At 46.0% G+C, this 19,500-nt stretch overlaps 1 protein-coding gene across 4 annotated transcripts in view; it reads right to left on the reverse strand.

Annotated features, from left to right (window-relative positions):
* EYA2 (EYA transcriptional coactivator and phosphatase 2) overlaps positions 1–19,500 on the reverse strand; it is a 260,087-nt gene that overhangs the window by 144,250 nt on the left and 96,337 nt on the right. For 3 of the 4 annotated variants that reach the window (XM_082645804.1, XM_082645805.1, XM_082645803.1), the window contains 2 exons: positions 16,664–16,806; positions 4,180–4,296 (listed from right to left, as the gene is read on the reverse strand). In XM_082645804.1, coding sequence (XP_082501930.1) covers positions 4,180–4,296; positions 16,664–16,806 — 260 coding nt within the window. Of the gene's footprint in view, positions 1–4,179; positions 4,297–16,663; positions 16,833–19,500 lie in introns of all 4 variants that reach the window. The other variant, XM_082645806.1, reaches the window with a different exon arrangement.

Raw genomic sequence — 19,500 nt, forward strand, 5'->3', positions numbered from 1 at the left:
AAAGAGAAGCGAATTTGGGAAAAACGTAAGACCCTCAAATCTGAAACTAGGATAAAAATAACATTTTACATTTGTAGAGCACGTAGTTTGTGCCAGTGCTGTTCGAAATATTTCACACACATTAACTCATTTAATTATCACGGCACCCCACGCGTAGGTACTACTCATATCCCCATTTTACAGGGGAAGAAACCGAGGTACTAGGAAGTAACTCAGCTCAAAGTCACAAGCTGGTACATGGACTGCACAACTGGGAAGTGAACTCAGCCTGACTTCAGAGTTACTGCTTTTAACTCTCATGTTACAGAAGCAATGAAAGAAATAATAAAAAGTACACCCAGCCTTGATGGACCTCATCTGATGTGCCCATGGCCATTCCATCATCTAGTCCTCCAACAGCCCCATGGGGTCATCTCTCTTGCTATGATGCTAGTTCCACAGGTGAGGAGAGTGAGGCCCGGAGAAGCCAAGCGCCTCACCCAGGTCATGCCTGGGACACAGCCTAACTGCAACCGGGTCCAGGGCTCTTAACCCCTCCGGGGCACCAGCAAGTTCTTACACCACACTCTCAAGATGTTCTTTTCTTCTCCTTTTAATCTTTGTGGTCACTTCTGTGAACAGCACTGTTTTAGCAGAAGAAGCCAAAATGGAAGAACAAAAAAAGTCAAACCCATAAGAAATACATTTCAGCTACAAAAACTCCGGGTGAACTAAAAAAAGAAAATAAACAACCATGAAAAAGCTAAAGGAGTGCCATGAACTTCTCTCTTCTACGTTTCCTGCACATTAGGTGGGGGGCAATGCTATCTAAGCAGATACAGATCTCCAACCAGAGCCTTGTGGCAGGGGGAGAGGGCAAGATGGCTCTGCTGAAATGTTTGGAAGTTTCTGAGATCAGGTAGAGGACCCAGGGAGAGGTATCCCAGCTTACTTAATGCTTGATCTGGGACCCTACACAAGCCACTCTGCTGTGGTGCCTCAGCTTACGCATCTGTAAACGATGGAGTGGTCTCTCTCTACTCAGGTTCTTTTTGCTTCTATAAAATGATGATTTTAATTCTTAGAAAGGAAAAGGACTCAGCTTGGCTTCTGAACATGGACCAGTTTTACACCAAGTCAGTACTTTCAGGCCTAAAACTCAGTCTCAATCTCCTTCTTCATTCCCTTCTTTGTCCAAAAATCTAAGCTCAACCAATGTCTTCCATTCTGAAATGCACACAGAGTAGTTGGAGAGTTTATTTCTCCTCTGGAACAACTTGAAAAAAAAAGTTAATAGGAAGCACATGGGCCTTCTATGTGTTTGTGTTTGAAAAAAAGATACTTAAGGAGGAATATGTCAGGCTTGCAAAATGCCTGGGCTGTCTCAAGAGCAGTTTATGGCCATTAGCATTAGACTGAAGGCAGTTAATTGGGACAAAGTCCAGCTGGCACCTGGGCCATGAAGACGATAAGAAAATAACCTGGACTATTCCCGTGGTAGGGTGGGAACAGAGCAGCAGATGTTTTTCCATTTGTGAGGGGCTGATGGGGATGGAGGTGGGTCATGGGGTCTAGGCCAGGGCTCATCCACGGAGGATCATCTTCTAGATGGATCTATGAGAGTGTGGAGGGCAGGGTGGTGTTGGGGTTACGTGCCTGGGCTCTGGAGTGGAACCACCTGGCTTCAAATCCCATTGCCACAGACATGTGACGTTGGGCAAGCTACTTTACCACGTTGTGCCTCAGTTTTTCCACCTGTAAGATGGGGATAATTACAGAACCTACGTCACAGGGCTACTGGGAAGATCAAGGGGAATGGTGTATACTCAGAGCTAGGGCGGTATCTGGAGTCCTGAAGGAGTACAGGAAATAGCACTTGGAGGAAACAGCATAGGCTCTGGAATTCTACTCTGAATCCCAGCTCTCAACACTTATTGGCCCTGGGGTCCTTGGGTAAGTCACTTCCCCTCTCTGAGCCTCACCTTCATCATGGTGTAAAGCAGAGCTGATGCGGCCCACCTCCTATGGCTGCTGTAAGGACCAGAGGAGAAATAACATATTCTCTATGACCCAGTCCAGGGAGGCCTCCTGCTTTACTTTCCAGTCTCATCTCCCCTACTCACTACACCCAGATTCATGAGTCTCCTTTGGACTCTTTCAACACTGCGAGCCTTTTCCTGCCTCCGGGCATTTGCCCTTGCTGGTCCCTCTGCCTGGGCTGTCCAGGCTCCAGCTACTCACAGCCTGGCTCCTTTCCCTCACTCAGGTCTCCCTAACCACCTGGGTGGCATCCATCACCACTCCTTTCATCATGGCCCATCACACCACCCTGTTTTGGCCCTTCACACGATTTAGCACAATCTGTAACAATCGATTTACTTAATTGATCATTGTCTATCTCTTTAGAAGCCCTGAGGCAGTCAGTTCCATTTCTATAAAAAGAGCTGAAAAAAACTGGTTGAGATTGACCCAAATGCAAGTTCAAGTTCACTGTCTTCACAAGCCTTTATGATCAGGATTGTGCCATAATTCACTCCCCATTTGAGGAGGGGTCACAGCAGCTTATTCCCTTCAGTGGGACTCAGAAAGACCGCCCAGGGAGACAGAGATGACAGTCAAAGCAGAGGAGGTGGGAAGTACCATGGCGAAGAGCAGGCTTTGAGTGAGGACTGGCTTTGGGAATTCACCAGACCCCCAAGAGACTGGATGCAACTTGTTTCCCACTGCACTTGCAATAAAATCTAAGCTCCTTGCCCTGACGCTGGGCAGGTCAGGCATTCTCTCTATGACGCAGTTTCTCCTCCTATAAAATGGGAATTACGCCAGAACCAACACTTTGGAGTGTCATGAAGGTTGTATGAGATGATTAGCTACCTCTTGTGGCACGTGGTGAGTGCTTGGTCAATGTTAGCTGATGGTGTCATCAACAAACTCTGTTGCAGATCTTTACATGGAAGCTATTCCAAGGTCTGGGCATTAATGCTCATCACCCCCTTTCTTTTACGTACCCCTAAGATCACTTGCTGTCTCTTCACAACGCTTTTTCCTGAAAGGCTGCCCTTGACATCCATTTAAATTGTTTCCTTAATTAAAAAGACGAAGCGGCAATACCTGCAACTTTTTTTTTTTAAAGAAAAGTAGCATCATGCCTTAGCCCACCACCTTGTCATTGCTCTTTCAGTTTTGCATATTACTTTTCAGACTGTTGGTGGTCATTTTTACCAGCTTTCATGAAGAAAAAAATACTAGGGTGAGGATCCCCCAAATTACTGCCACCAGCCCTCTGCGCCATGCATCAGCTCCAACATGCTCCCCGTGGGGCACCAGAGAAGAGAAGGGGCCTTTGGATGGTAACAGAGTGCAGGTGGGCACAGGAGAATCCAGCAGGCCGGTTTCTTAGGGTATGTGGGGTGGGAGTCACACACTGGAGTTTCTTCCCTTTCTAAGGCTACCCAATGGGGATGCAGAGCCCAGAACTTCCTGCCTGGAATAACAGCTCCTTTACCTACTGTCCAGTATTCCCAACACCAGGCATTTCTCCGAGCCTACCATGGACTTGCCTGTCCTATCACAGTTAAAATCAAAGCCAACACCTTCCCTCAGCCCTCAAGGCCCTGCATGATTCGGCCCTGCTCTCTCCCCAAGCCTCTCACCTCTCACATCCCCCTGACCCTGCTTCCGCCCCACTGGCTCCTATTCTGTGCCTCGAACACATTAAGACACTTCCCTCCATACAGCTTTTGCAAGGGCTGTTCCCTCTGCCTGGAATGCTCTTCCCATAGGTCTGCACATGGCCGGTTCTGCCTCATACTTTGGGTCTCTGTCCAATGTCACGTCTTCAAAGAGCCTTCCCCAATGACTCTATCTAAAGTTACCTCTCCCACCTCTCCTGACCCCTCAACTACTCGTCACTCTCTATCCGAACACCACTTTTATTTGCTTCATTGCATTCAATCCCTTCTGAAATTAGCCATCTATTTGCTGCCTTGTTGACTGTCAGTCTCTCCCTCCTGCCCTGTAATTGCCATGAGGGCAGAAGTCGTATCTCCTCTGTCCACCACTGCAACTCTAGTACTTGAGATAGATCCTGGCACACAGTAGGTTCTCAATAAAACTGCTAAATAAACGAATGAACGACTGGACACCCAGCTCAGGCAATGCCTTAGAGACGGCAGGGAGGGGCCGCAGCGCCACACTCACCGTGCATCTGGTAGGTGTACGGGCTCTGTCCAGTGGGGGCGGTGCTGAAGCTGGAGCCATAGCTGAGGAATCCACTCTGGCCAGGGGAATGGTTCAAGCTGTCTTCTGTCTTGATGCCTTGGAAGGAGGAGAGAGAAGCACCAGGCACACATAATTAGGATGCTTCCTTGTCACCTGCAGAAGAGCTACTGCGTCAAGACAGCACGTGGTTTTATCAGCTTCCAGACTGGTTGCAAACTGGTGGTTTGTGAGCTGAAGTTAGCCTACACACGTGTCTTGCTTGGCCTGTGTATTTTAAAGGAAAATCTGAGAGTGGTTGTTTTTGTTTAAAAATCAGGAGATTTCTCCAAAAAATCTAGACTTATGGCTTCTCTTGAGCAATAGGATGACCTAGAAACCTCATCCCTGTGTTCCCGTGTGATGACAGGCTGCCCCCGTAGCTCCCGATTTGTGTGTTTCCCAGGTCACCACGGAGCCCATATTGTCTCTGAGACATGGAGGCTAGTTTTAAGGTACTACTTTTTCATTGCAGTTTTTTTGGTGTTTTTTGCTTGTTTGTTTTTACATCCTAGGACACGTTCAAAAGTGAGAAAGGGAAAGGCAGGCTAAGAGCGTCTCATATTTTGCACATGCAGTCAGCTTCAGGCTTCCTGCCTGGCTCTGAGGGTAGTGAGTTTACAACCCTTTACTCCAAGGACTAGCTCCATGTATGGCTTTAAAGTACATCAGGATTTGGGGTGAAGGTATTGCAGGAACCATCTCTCCTCTGTAAAGATGATGCCACTTCACCCTAAGACACATTCTCCACTCTTCTCATGGGTGGACCTGCTTATCCAAAGGCCACAGTTACAAATCTGCCTTCTGTTTCAGCCAAACTCTGACATGCTTCCCCAAGGCACAGGCACCAATTTCATGAGAAGGAATTGCTGGAGAAGGAATTGTATTGAGGGAGGAGGCTGATCCGCCAGTAGCCCATCCATTGTATTTTTATTGAAAATATAATCAACTTTGCTTACCTCTGTCTTATAGGTGTACAATAGTATTTCAATACTATTTAAATTTGCTTTTTTTTTTTTTTTTTTTTTTTTTGCGGTACGCGGGCCTCTCACTGTTGTGACCTCTTCCGTTGCGGAGCACAGGCTCCGGACGCGCAGGCTCAGCGGCCATGGCTCACGGGCCCAGCCGCTCCGCGGCATGTGGGATCTTCCCGGACCGGAGCACGAACCTGTGTCCCCTGCATCGGCAGGCAGACTCTCAACCACTGCGCCACCAGGGAAGCCCTAAATTTGCATTTTTTAAAAAGAACTCTGCTAGTTCTGGGGATGGTTTTGTAGCTATGGTTTCCCTCCTTCTCACCCATTCACCCCCATAAATAAAGAGAATGCTTAGCGAGGTAAAAATGATGGATTTTGAGTCAAGTGGTCTGCGCTGGAGTCCGGGATGGTTTGCTTCATTACTTGGTGACCTGGACAGTTTCTGCTCCAACCCCAGCCTGGAAGTCCCCTCCCTTATGAAATAAGATGCTGATCCCCACTGGCAGGATTGTTGGGAGATGAAAAGAAGGGGAAAGAATGAACATAGAAAGCTGTGGATGAGCTACTTAGAAACACGCACCTCTTTCATCTTCACAACAATCCCCTGAAACAGGCAATATTACTTGCCCTATTTTAAAGACATGGAGACTGAGGTTCAGAAAGCCAGGCCACTCGATCAGCGTCTTGTAATCAGCAGGTAACTCTGAAGTCTAGGTTTTCTTTTCCTTCTCTTGGTACCTCTCAGTAATGGGTGTGAAAGGATTTTCTGCACTAGATGGTGCTCAACTTCAGTGATGATGGTGACGAGAGCAACAAGCTGTATTTATACGGCACCTTCTTTTGCTTCATCTGCCAGGGATGGTTAACGGTGTATTCAGTACAGTGTGTCTCCTGGTGCAACTAGAGTCAAATCTAAACTCCCTGGGTGACGTGTTCCTACGTGGGCTCTGCTCACCCCTCTGACCTTTGCCTTCTCCAGGCTCCCTCCTCACTCTGCTCAAGCCGTGTTCTCAGTCACTTCACTCATTTTAGTGTCTGAATGGAAATTCAAAGTAAGGAATATCACTGCTCATGCAGCCAGTCTCCTGATCATGGATTCTAGGTCGATTCCAATTTTTTTTTTCTATCACAATTCAAGATAGAATGGACATTAGAATGTTTGTCTAGGATGGATACAAGAAGAGGAATTGCTAAGTCAGAGGGTACATACATTTTTCATTTTTAACTAGACACAGACAAAACTGCAAGAATATGTCTTTAGACTCAGGGCCTTTGCACATGCTGTTCTCTCTGCCCTGGAATGCACTTCCCTCCACCCCCTTCTTTATCGGGCTAATGCCTCCTCATCCTTGATTTCTCAGCTTAAATGTTGCTCCCCCAGAAAGGCCTTCCATGACCCGAGTCAGCCCCCTGATTACTCCCTCCAGAGCACCCAGTTTTTTCTATGTCTCTCATCACAGTTCATGGGCTTAACATCTGTTCTTTCCTTAGGCTGAGAGCTCCAGGAGGGTGGGGGCTGGGCTTGGCTTGTCCACTGTGGCATCCCCACACCTGGCTCAGTGCCAGTCACACAGCAGGTGCTCAATAAATATCTGTCGAATGAATGAATATGGAAGAAAACAAATGAAAAAATTTCACCTCTCCTTCTGTTTGCTGAAGTGGATGGATCATAAAATTCTAACCCATGAGAAAGGGGAGAGAATATGGTGGAGGCACACAAAAGGCTTAGTTCTGTAAATCAGGGTTGCCCATATTTGGTCCATGAACCAGTCACCAGCTCATGATGAGAAAGCACAGAAATTGAGAAGTAAGTATTTAGAAACTTTCATAGCAACTTGAAATTGCTATGGCATCTAAGGTCATATCTCTAGGCTTCTATTTTGTATGAGTTTTTAAAAGATTTCATTTTTCTAGTAATTATTTTTGTTGCATTTTACCAAAGAGTCAGTCCATGATGAAATAGAAATTAAAAAGCAAAAAGCCAAAAACTGGTCTTTTACCTCCAGGTGAGAAGCACTGCTCTAAGAGATTCAGTTCAAAGGAAATCTGGTGATGGTCTGGTCTGAGGACAGGCTTGTGGCATCAGCTCTCCTGCCCTCTAAGCATTTCTCATGAATATCTTTATAGCAAAGAGAACAAGGCCTCCAAAGATGCTCAAGAACTACCTACAAGTTCCACTGTCTTCAGCTCATGGGAGTACAGAAGGGAGCATGTGCATTTTCAAAGAGGTTGTCAGCCACAGAGATGCGCTGGGCATTCATTCATTCATTAATTTCACAAACATGCAAAATAATACTCTACACCTGGGGTCAGCTAACTCTGGCCCATGGGCTGAAGGTGATCTGCTACCTGTTTTTGTAGATAAAGCTTTATTGAAACACAGATACAGGCATGCCTCAGAGATATTATGGGTTCAGTTCCAGACCACCACAATAAATTGAATATTGCAATGAAGCAAGTCACATGGATTTTCTGGTTTCCTAGTGCATGTAACAGTTATCTTTACACTATACTGTAAATTAGCAACTGAATTTGTGTAATATTCTAAATCCTTTGTTGTCATTTCTATAATCTTCACAGCATCTTCACCAGGAGTAGATTCCATCTCAAGAAACCACTTTATTTGCTCATCCATAAGAAGCAACTCCTCATCCAGTTTTATCATGAGTTTGCAGAAATTTAGTCCCGTCTTCAAGGACTCCACTTCGAATTCTGGTTCTCTTGCTATTTCTGCCACATCTGCCATTACTTCATTTCCTTCACTGAAGTCTTGAACTTCTCAAAGTCATCCATTAGTGTTGGAATCAACTTCTTCCAAACTGCTATTAGTGTTGACATTTTGACCTCTTCCCATGAATCACCATCTAGACTGGTGAATGCTTTCCTGAAGGTTTTCAATTCACTTTGCCCAGATCCATCAGAGGAATCACTATCTAAACCACCAACAGCCTTACAAAATGTGTTCCTGAATAATAAGATTTGAGAGTTGAAATTACTCCTGATCCATGGGCTGCAGAGTGGACGCTGTGTTAGCAGGCATAAAAACAACATTCATCTCATTGTACATCTCCATCTTAGCTCTGGGATGACCAGGTGCATGACCAATGAGCAGTAATATCTTGAAAGGAATCTTTTTTTCTGAGAGCTAGGTCTCAACAGTGGGCTTAAAATATTCGGTAAACCATGCTGTAAATGGATGTGTTCTCATTCAGGCTTTGTTGTTCCATTTATAGAGCACAGGCAGAGTAGAGTTAGCATAATTCTTAAGGGCCCTAGGCTTTTCAGGATAGTAAATGAACATTGGCTTCAACTTAAAGTCACCAGCTGCATTAGCCCCTAACAAGAGAGTCAGACTGTCCTTTGAAGCTTTAAAGCCAGGCATTGACTTCTCCTCTCTAGCTATGAAAGTTCTAAATGGCATTTTTTCCCCCCAGGTATGTGGTAAATTAGTGTTTCCTTTGTTTTATTTTAATTACAATTTCTTTCCTACTCAGTAACATTTTCAAAGTATGATATCTACGTTAATTAAAAAAAAACAATGGAAATAAATAGCACAGACATAAAGAATAAGGATGTGTGTTTCATGGAGCATCCTAAATACCTATTTGAAAAATTTGCAGTATTTGGAATATTTTCTTATTGAATATCTTAACTGTACATATCTATCACTGAGACATTTAACTGTACATATCTCTCACTGAGACATTTATTTTAAACTAAAAAGTTCTTCCTTGTATGTAAAAGTAGTACATACCAGTCTTCATTGCATTTTTCTTTAAATATCCACAGTTGTTGTGTATATACTGTCAGAGTACAAGATTAATTATTTCTAAAAGGAATGAAACTTATGGAAAAGGAACAAAATTAACTTAGCATTCCCTTTTATTCAACTATGAGCTATGGCACAGAAAAAAACAAAACAAAACAAAAAAATAAACAAGAGAGACAGATGGATGGGTAGGGCCAAAAAAGGGAGGAGAAAGGATGGGACCAGATCCTAGTGAGCTACAAATCTCACCAGAGGGTTGATGGAAATTGAGATTGGTGGAGCAGGCCAGGAGACAGAGCTCAGTAGGAGAGGAGTTCGTAACAGAATCCAAAAGAGGGCTGGAAGTTAGGAAAGAGTAGTAGTAAATGTGATCATATGGAAAAGGGAATGGGTTCTTAAACCCGATACATAGCATCTTTTGAACATTAAAATATTTCTACAAGGATAGGTGTGTGCCTTCCACATTCCCCTCCAGACTGTTCTGAATGTGCCTGGAATTCGTATTCCACAGTTGCAGAACAAACTGCCACAAACTTAGTGGCTTAAAACAAAACTCATTTATTCACTCACAATTCTGTAGGTCAGAGGTCTGGGTGGGCTCAACTGGGTTCCATGCTTAGCGTCTCACAAGGCTGAAATCAAAGTTTTGGCCAAACTGGGCTCTTATGTGGGAGCTCTGGGGAAGCATCCATTTCCAGGCTCATTCAGATTTTTGGAAAAATCCAGTTCCTGTATTTGCAGATTTGAAATCCCTTCATCCTTGCTGGCTGTCAGCTGGGGACCATTTTTGGCTCCTGGATTCCATCTGCATTCCTTCTCACCCCCTCCATCTTCCAGTGAGTAATAATCCATCAAGTCCTTTTCATGACTTCCATCTCTCTGACTTCCTCCTTCTGTCATCAGCCATAGAAAACTTTCTGCTAAATGGCATTTTCTAATCGAAGGCTCCATCTACATTGATAATCTGTTGTCTAGTGTAGCCACCTTTATGAATTATCTTAGCTAGATCTTCTGGGTAACTTGCTGCGGCTTCTACATCAGCACTTGCTGCTTCACCTTGCACGTTTACGTTATGAAGCTGGCTTCTTTCCTTAAACCTCATGAACCCACCTCTGCTAGCTTTAAACTTTTCTTCTACAGCTTCCTCACCTCTCTCAGCCTTCACAGAATTGACGAGAGTTAGGGCCTTGTGCTGGATTAGTCTTTGGCTCAAGGGAATGTTGTGGCTGGTTTGATCTTCTATTCAGACCACTGAAACTTTCTCCTTATCAGCAATAAGGCTGTTTCACTTTCTTACCATTCATGTGATCACTGCAGTAGCACTTTTTAATGTCCTTCAAAACTTTTTCCTTTGTATTCACAACTTGGCTAACTGTTTGGTGCCAGAGGCCTAGCTTTCAGCCTGTCTTGGCTTTTGACATGCCTTCCTCACTAAGCTTAATCATTTTTAGTTTTTTCTTAATTTAAAGTGAGATATGCACGACTGTATTTTTTTCACTTGAATACTTTGAGGCCATTGTAGGGTTATTAATTGGCCTAATTTCATATTGTTGTGTGTCAGGGAATAGGGAGGCCCGAGGAGAGGAACAGAGATGGGGGAAACGGCTGGTTGGTGGGGCAGTCAGAACACACAACATTTATTGACTAAATTCGCCATCGGATACGGGCACATTTCATGGAGTCCCCAAACAATTACAATAGTAACACCAAAGACCACTGATCACCATGACAAATACAGTAATAATGCAAAGGTTCAAAATATTGCCAAATTGCCAAAATGTGACACAGAGACACGAAGTGAGCAAATGCTTCGTAAAAATGGCACCAGCAGCCTCGCTGGAAGCAGGGTTGCCACAAACCTTCAATTTGTAAAAAACGCAGTATCTGTGAAGTGTAATAAAGCAAAGTGCAATAAAACAAGGTATGGGGCCTCCCTGGTGGCGCAGTGGTTGAGAGTCCGCCTGCCGATGCAGGGGACACGGGTTCGTGCCCCGGTCTGGGAGGATCCCATATGCCGCGGAGCGGCTGGGCCCGTGAGCCATGGCCGCTGAGCCTGCGCGTCCGGAGCCTGTGCTCCGCAACGGGAGAGGCCACAACAGTGAGAGGCCCGCGTACAGCAAAAAAAAAAAACAAAAAAAAAAAAACAAAAAAAAAAAAACAAGGTATGTCTGTACACCCATTCGTTTATGTATTATCTGTGGCTGCTTTCAAGATACAGGGTAGACCTGAATAGTTCTGACAGACACTGTTCGGCCTGCAAAGCAAAAAATATTTCTTATCAGGCTCTTTACAGAAAAAGATTGCCTACCTCTATTCTTCATAAAGAAATGCAGAGCAATGATAAACAGCAAATCCAGGGGTGTGGGCATTTGACAAGAAAGGGAGGTAACCTCCCTTTATTTTTCATGTTGGATGGTCAGCTCATGGGTGTTTGTAGCGCTGCTCTTTACGCTTTTACATATGTCTTAGATGTTGCATAATAAATTGAGAAAAAAATACTCCACACTCCTGACCTCCCTGCCTCTAGTTTGCTCAACTGTGTTATTATTTCCCTGCAGCTATTTAAACAAAGGTAATAATGCTATTTGCCAAGGACCAAGGAGAAAAGTTTCCTAACAAGATTCAGCAAGGTTCGTCCAGACAGTGAGCAAACACTGCTTGCTCGGGCACAGGCATATGTGAAGGGAAAGGGCTTTTCATCCCAGCTGTCGTTACTTAGTGATGTGGACATTCCAGGTGTGTGTGTAGCAGCCTGGCTTCAGCTGTACTGACTGAACATTTCCCTTGGGCCACGCCCTGTGAGCTAAACCCTTTATAGAGATCAGGGGTTGACACAGAATGGCCCGGGGGCCATGTCTGGTCCACTGCCTCTTTATGTAAATAAAGTTTTATTAGAACATAGACACACCCATTAGTTTACATATTGTTTGGCTGCTTTCATGCTTCAATGGCAGTGTTGAGTGGCCCAGAAAGCTGAAAATATTTATGATCTGGCCCTTTACAGATAAAGGTAGCTGATCCCCAATGTAGATGATCTCATTTAAGGCAACAACAATCATTAGGAATCCAGACTTAGTATCACTCCCATTGTATGAAGGAGGAAAACTGCCCAGAGTCTGAGGATCAGCAAGGGGCAGAGGTGGGGTGTGAACCCAGAACATGTGATCTTACCACTTATGCTGTATTGTTAGGGCACAGAGCCTCTGAAAGTAACTGGGACTGTAAAATGACTTTGAACCAAATTAATTTCCACCGGGTGCCATGTTTTGTCTGGGAACAGGGCTAGTTTTCTCTTTCATGCTGAAAAATACTCCAGCTTCATGTTTCTTGGCTGTCAGCCAGGCAGGGTAACTTACGTGTGATTTTATCACAAGTCTTCTGGCACAGGAGGGACAGAAGTTAGAAGAGGTGCCCTCACCAGTTGGCCGAGGTCTGTCATAGGTAATCCCCCAGGATTTCCGGAATGTGTGCTCAGGCAGTGGAGCTCAGCAGTGAGGGGCTTAGACTCCAGATCCAGGCTGCCTGGGTGTAATTCCACCTCTGCCACCGACCAACCGGGGGACCTTGGGTGAGTTATTTATCCTCTCTGAGCCTCCATTTATTTATACCTTGAAAGAGGATAACGATGGGACTTTCCTTGGAGGGTTGAGCGGGGGTTTAAAAGAACAAGTAGACCCAGAGCCCCTAGAACTGTGGGTGGTAGCATCTCAGTGATGCAGTGTCTCAGGGAATACCCTGGGGGCCCAGTGGTTAGGACTTCATGCTTTCATCGCTGAGGGTCTGGTTTCAGTCCCTGGTCAGGGAACTAAGATCCCACAAGCTGTGTGGCGCAGCCAAAAAAAAAGCTATTTTTTTTTGAAGATGCAGCATCTCAGTGGTGCAGCATCTCAATGATGCGCATCTCAAAGATGAAGCACCTCAGTGATGCACATCTCAGTGATACAGCATCTCAATGATGGTGTCCATGACCAACGCCTGACCGGGTGCTCTGTGACTGGTCACTCCTAACTCCACAACTGCTCTTGAACATGTCTACTTCTGTCTGTTCACTGCCCCCCAGGTCTCCACCATTGCTCTCCTCCAGACTTTATCAGTCTCCCAACCTACCTTCCCGTTTCTCCTCTTGCTTCCCTCCAATCCAACCTCCCCACAGCAGCCAAAGTGATCTTCAAAAAAAACCCAGATTGTATCAGATAGCCCTGTGTTTATAAATCTGCCAGTGAGTTCCTGCTTCACTTGGAATAAAATCCTTCCCAGGCGCTAAGCCTCTGCCCACCTCGCCTACTTCATCTGTGTACTGTGTTCCAGCCACTAAGCTTCCTGGATTTGCCAAATCCATCTTCCCAGGGGTGGTCGCCTCGGCCTGGACGCCCTCCCTCCTGTGCTTACGAATAGTCATCTCTCAGTTCTCAGCTGAATCAGTTCCTCATGTAAAAGGCCTTCCCTGGTGCTGGAACCTATATTAAATCTTGCTTGTTCTTTACCCTTTCACAGCCTTCTTGTCTTCCTTTATATCACGCATCATAATTTGAAGTAACACCTACAATTTTTAAAAGTTCATGTAATTTCTTTCTTCCTCTAGGCTAGAGGTTGCAAACTTAAATGTCTTCAGGGGACAGGCAGCTAACTCAAGTGAGTAATGAGGGTGGGGGAGGACTGTGGTGAACACAGGCTAATAGGGTCAGCCCTACTCAGAGCCACCTACTCCTGACACAAAAAATGTGGGCCCAGTGCTGCCTGATCATCTGTCGTTTTTTTTAAAAGACATTAGGAATATGAACTCCTATGTAAACATTTCCCATTAAAAAATTGGCAATTAATTTTTTTTTTTTTTTTTTTTTTTGCGGTACGCGGGTCTCTTACTGTTGTGGCCTCTCCCGTTGTGGAGCACAGGCTCCGGACGCGCAGGCTCAGCGGCCATGGCTCACGGGCCCAGCCGCTCCGCGGCATGTGGGATCTTCCCGGACCGGGGCACGAACCCGTGTCCCCTGCATCGGCAGGCGGACTCTCAACCACTGCGCCACCAGGGAAGCCCCGGCAATTAATTTTTTAAATGTCAAGTATATTTTATAGGTTAAAAAAAAATCCAAGGGCCACATTATCTATCTGTTGGCCTTCACTTTCCAGCCTCTGTTCTAGACTGTGAGCTCCACAAACACAGGGCCCATTCTGCTTGTTGACCACTGTATGCCCAGCACACAACCCAATGCTGAGTGAATCAATGAATGAATGAATGAACAAAAGAACAGGGCAGAGGAAGGGAGGGAGAAGAGGGAGGAAAAAAATTCAAGATTCAGTCTCTGCACTGAAGCCACACCATCTAGTTGGCAAGACGAGATGATCTGATTAATTTAACCACTGAAGAAGCTGAGGTGTGGAGAAGCCAGGGGCAGTTGAGTCTGGGAGGAAGGCCTCCTGCCTGCAGTCCTGTTCTTTCCACTGGATACCATGGATTTGGGTGGACCGGAGAGCCATCCGTATGGATGTCTGGGCTTTCTGCCGGCCCCCTCCTCCTCTGGGGACCACCCCTTCCTCACACTCAGATCAGTTCTTTGGGGTGAGCCTGACCTGATCATTGGTGCCATGGGTGGACACGTGGCCATCCAGAGCATGCCAACTTTCTGGAACTGGAACTGTTAGGGCTGCCTTTGGCACCACAGTGGAGAGCCTGCCTGAGACGGAAGCCCACACAAAGGGAAGCAGAGAGACTAATTCCTCCTATTATCATACCTGGATCCAACCCTGCCTGAAGCTATAGCCCTAAGATTTTTCAGCTATGTTTGCAATAAACATCCTTATTTTCTTAAGTTAATTAGTATTGGATTTTTGTTGTTTGCTACCAAAAGGGCTTTGGTTGATACATCAGTTAAGATGGGAAGAAATCACATGAATAAAAGCCACAGGCGCTTCCCTGGTGGCGCAGTGGTTGAGAGTCCGCCTGCCGATGCAGGGGATACGGGTTCGTGCTCCGGTCCGGGAAGATCCCACATGCCGCGGAGCGGCTGGGCCCGTGAGCCATGGCCGCTGAGCCTGCGCGTCCGGAGCCTGTGCTCCGCAACGGGAGAGGCCACAACAGTGAGAGGCCTGTGTACCACAAAAAAAAAAAAAAAAAAAAAAAAAAAAAAAAAAAAAGCCACAGACAGTGTGATGGTTAATCTTACGTGTCAACTTGGACCACGGGGTATCTAGACATTTGGTCACACATTATACTGTGTCTGTGAGGGTGTTTCTGGATGAGATTAATTTGAATCAGTGGACTGAGTAAAGCAGATTGCCCTCCCTGATGTTGGTGGGCCCCATCCAATCAACTGGAAACCTGAATAGAACAACAGACTAAGAAGGAACTCCTTCTGTCTGAGTGCTGAGCTGGGACATTGGTCTTTTCCTGTCTTCAGACTCAAACTGAAAAATTAGCTCTTCTTGGGCTAGGGCCTGCCAACTTTTGGACTAGAACTTACAACATCAGCCCTCCTCGTTCTCAGGCCTTCAAACTCAGGCTGGAATGACATCCTCTACCATCTCCTGGGTCTTTAGCTTGCCAACTGAAGATCTAGGGACTTCTCAGCCTCCATTATCGGGTGAGCCAATTCCTATGATAAATTTCTCTCTCTGTCTCTATCTATCTATCTCAGCTCCATCCCACTGGTTCTGTTTCTCTGGAGAACACTGACGAACGCTGACAGGGACAGGTGAGCAGTGGATGGTGAGCCTAGTTCACTGAGCCTCCAGCTCTTGGCAATAGCGTTCTGACTGTCAAGGTTGTACGTCTCTTGTTTTTGCCTTCCCAGCATACATTTTTCCTTCTTCTGATACCACCACTGGGTTTTCCTTTAAGAGAACCATCCCTTCCTCATATACAATCCATATGCTTCACCCTCCGATTATCTCCCTCACCCCTACCTCCTTGCTTGTGCTAAGCATTGTCACGTGACCCAATCTGGGCCAATGAGGGTCAACACTGGATTCTGGTGGAACTACTGGGAAAGATGAGATCTCCTTCTGCTGAGAGTGCTGAGCTGAAAGCATGCAAACCTGGAGTTGACAGGTACAACCTTTGCTGTCACATGGGAAGAACCCATGTGGAGGTAAAGACAACTCAGTGGAAAACATCTGAAGATGGAGTGAGACATCTTCCTCGTGATATCATTCAAGCACCTGGATCCAGCCATACCTGCTATCAGTTGTATCCCCAAATTTACCAGTATGTGAATCATTAAATTTCCATTTTCCCTAAGCCAGCTTGGGTTGTGTCTTACTCTTGCAGTCAAAAGAGGTCTTGATATAGTCTCTAGATCTTGAACCATATATATATATATTTTTTTTTGCAGTATGTGGGCCTCTCACTGCTGTGGCCTCTCCCATTGCGGAGCACAGGCTCCGGACGCGCAGGCCCAGTGGCCATGGCTCACGGGCCCAGCCGCTCCGTGGCTGTGGGATCCTCCCGGACCAGAGCACGAACCCGTGTCCCCTGCATCGGCAGGCGGACTCTCAACCACTGCGCCACCAGGGAAGCCCTAGATCTTGAACCATATTTAAAGTGTCGGTCCTTCTCTTCTATCTCCAATCCAAAATTAGGCTGGCTGCATTTATCATTCTGCATTTCACTGAAGCAATAGGGCAAAATAAAGACCATGATGGTGGGGATCCCAGGGGGAAAGCAAGAGCTTGGTCAGGTACTCACTGTAAGAAGGGATTCCATAGGCTTGTGCTGGAGGTGGGTAAGCTGTGTAGGGGGTGGCCTGCTGGATCCCCGCACTGTACTGAGTCTGGCCGTAGGCTGCCATGGCCGTGGGATGCTGGCTGGGCAGGACACGTGGGCAAGGTCTGCATGGAAGGAGAGAAGATGAAATCTCCAAGCCCAAGCCCAACCCAGCATCCCTCCCCGCTTATTCTGGTATCACCACCACCACTATTTTCCTTTGGGGGTATTTATTCTTTTCTTTTCTTCTTCTTCTTTTTTTTTTTTTTTTTTGGCCACTTGGCTTGCAGAATCTTAGTTCCCTGACCAGGGATTGAACCTGGGCCCCGGCAGTGAAAGCACCGAGTCCTAATCACTGGACCGCCAGGGAGTTCCCTGGGTATTCTCTCTTTCCAGGGGAGAGACAGCTTACATGTTCATCAAATCCTATTTCATTTTCCTTTCCTGGGCACCAGGAAGATTACATTTCCTGTTTCCCTTGCAGTCAGATTCAACCACATGACTGGGTTCTGCCTGACAGAATGCATAAACCACTCATAGGTCTGGCCAATAAAACCATCCTCTCTCCTCTTTTGGCAGCAACTGTGGAGGGTACCAGTTGAGAGGGCGGAGCCAACACAGTTACATCCTGGATCCCTGAGTCAGCTTGTGAAGGAGAGGTGCCCTGGAGAAGTTTCATGGGATCCACATTGGACTTTATATAAGAAACAAACGTTTGTTGTGCTAAGCCACTGAGACCAAGGTTTATTGATTACTGCAGTATAGCCTATTCCACCGTGACTATCTACCCTAATTTAGACACTTCCCCAATTGATTGTAGCTTTGACAGCGTTGTCATTCAAGATGCCCTGCTCTTGGTCGTGGGGTGGGCACATCGTACAAGATCATCCAATCAGACTCTGTTCTGGGAATTTAAATCTTGGGCTGAATAATTCATTCCAACAACCACATTCTGAAGAGACTGTTTTTTAGTTCCTTCCTGTTGCCTGGATCCTAGAAGCTGTCCTACTCTTGGTCTTTCTCAAGGCCTGATTATTCCACTTTTGCTTCCATTGTGAGCTACTCCAGATCTTCCAAAAAAAGTCCTTTTGTGCTTACATCAGCTGGGGTCTATTTCTGTTACTTGCAACCAAAGAACACAAATGGATCCCTTACTCCAAGATGAATAACGGGTTCCATAACGGGCTAGGATTTAACGGGCCACTGACTAAGACATCTGGAATATAATGATTGCTAGTGATCACTGCACTCTGACCACGGGCTAGGAACTGTGTCACATGGGCCTGATATGTGCACTGATTCGCATCGGATACTGATACCAACTCTCTGGGGTAGAGGCTCTTCTAACTCCCATTTTAGAGAAGAGAAAACTGAAGCTCAGAAACCGCAAGTCACAGCTAGAAAGTGGGAAATCTGGAACTTAAACTCGTACGTCTGACTCCAGAGCCCACACTTGTAATCAAGAAGCTTTGCTGCTTCTCAGTGGCGGGCCTGGGATTGACTCAGCCCTGTATTTATTGCTGCTGTAGGGAGCAATAAATAAAGTCAAGGTAGGTTGTTATAACAGGAAGAGGACAAGATGGTTAATCTACGGATATAATTTCTTTGGCCAGTGCAGTGTTTTCTTAATTTGAAGTTGCCAATATTTTAAAACCAGAAGATTCACACACACACACACACTCTCACTCTCTCTCTCTCTCTCTCTCATTTCCCTCTTCTCTTGCAAAGCAGATGCTTTGGAAAGCCTGAGTCTGCTCTGTGTGCTGCCATCAATTCTTGGGCCTACGATATGCCAGGCACTGTCCCAATTATTGCATGTAGACTGGCTCATTTAAACCTGATAGCAATTGTGACAGCTCTTGGAGGCAGTTACTACTCCCATCCCCATTTTACAGATGAGAAAACTGAGGCAGAGAGAGATGAAGGAACCAAAAGCACACAGCTGATACACAATTTGAACCCTGGCTCCAGAGGCCACGCCCTTAACCACTCCACCTCTGTGCAACTTGACAAACTGATTCCCAAACCTGTATCTGATTCCATTTTGATTACATCACCTTAGTAAAAACCTGTTGGTTTCCAGAGCTCCTCCTACATATGAAGCCTGATGGCAGGCGTGAGACAGATGCCAAAGTTCATGGAATTATAAAAAGATGTTCTCAGGCCCTCTTTCTTTTTGACGACTACTGTGCCGAAGGGTTGGGGGACTTGTTCCAAGATGCATAAGAAACTTGTTTGAGCTGGAGACGCCAGAATCAGTACTGGAAGCCGTTTCAGCAGTCAAGATTCTTACCCTGTGAGGTGCTTGGAAACGCATCTGGAGCACTGGGACTTAGTGCTGAGCAGAGAACCTTATTTGAAAATGTTCCCAACTTATACCTGTCTTTGGAAGCAGAAGGTGGAAAGCGGAGATGATCAACTCCTGCTTCCCATCAAAACCGATGTGAAATTCTCGGATCAAACTGGGGCTCAACTGAAAAGCCAGAGAGAGGACAGTGGAGCTCTCTAACCCCAAGGCCATAAAACAAGTTAGGTAGATTTAACAGACCTCAGTTGCTACCGACAACCCCCAAAACATCTTCTGGAGGGAAAGGAAGGCTGAGAAAGTGTGTTCCTTATAAACAGCTTTTATGGTCTCATCCAGGGAGGAGCATGTCCAGCTATGGAGGAGCTGAGTATCCAGACTGAGGGCCATGCTGACCGTCCTGCCAAACCCGGGGCTTCTCACACTAGGGGGTGCAGATGGGCAGCCCCTGAGGACCCTGGGTAAGCCCTGTCCATCACTGGGCTCCCATTAACCCCTGCGCACGGCTCTGGTG

The sequence above is a fragment of the Mesoplodon mirus genome (assembly GCF_964341445.2).
Source record: "Mesoplodon mirus genome assembly, chromosome: 15".
Classification (NCBI taxonomy): Eukaryota; Metazoa; Chordata; class Mammalia; order Artiodactyla; family Ziphiidae; genus Mesoplodon; species Mesoplodon mirus.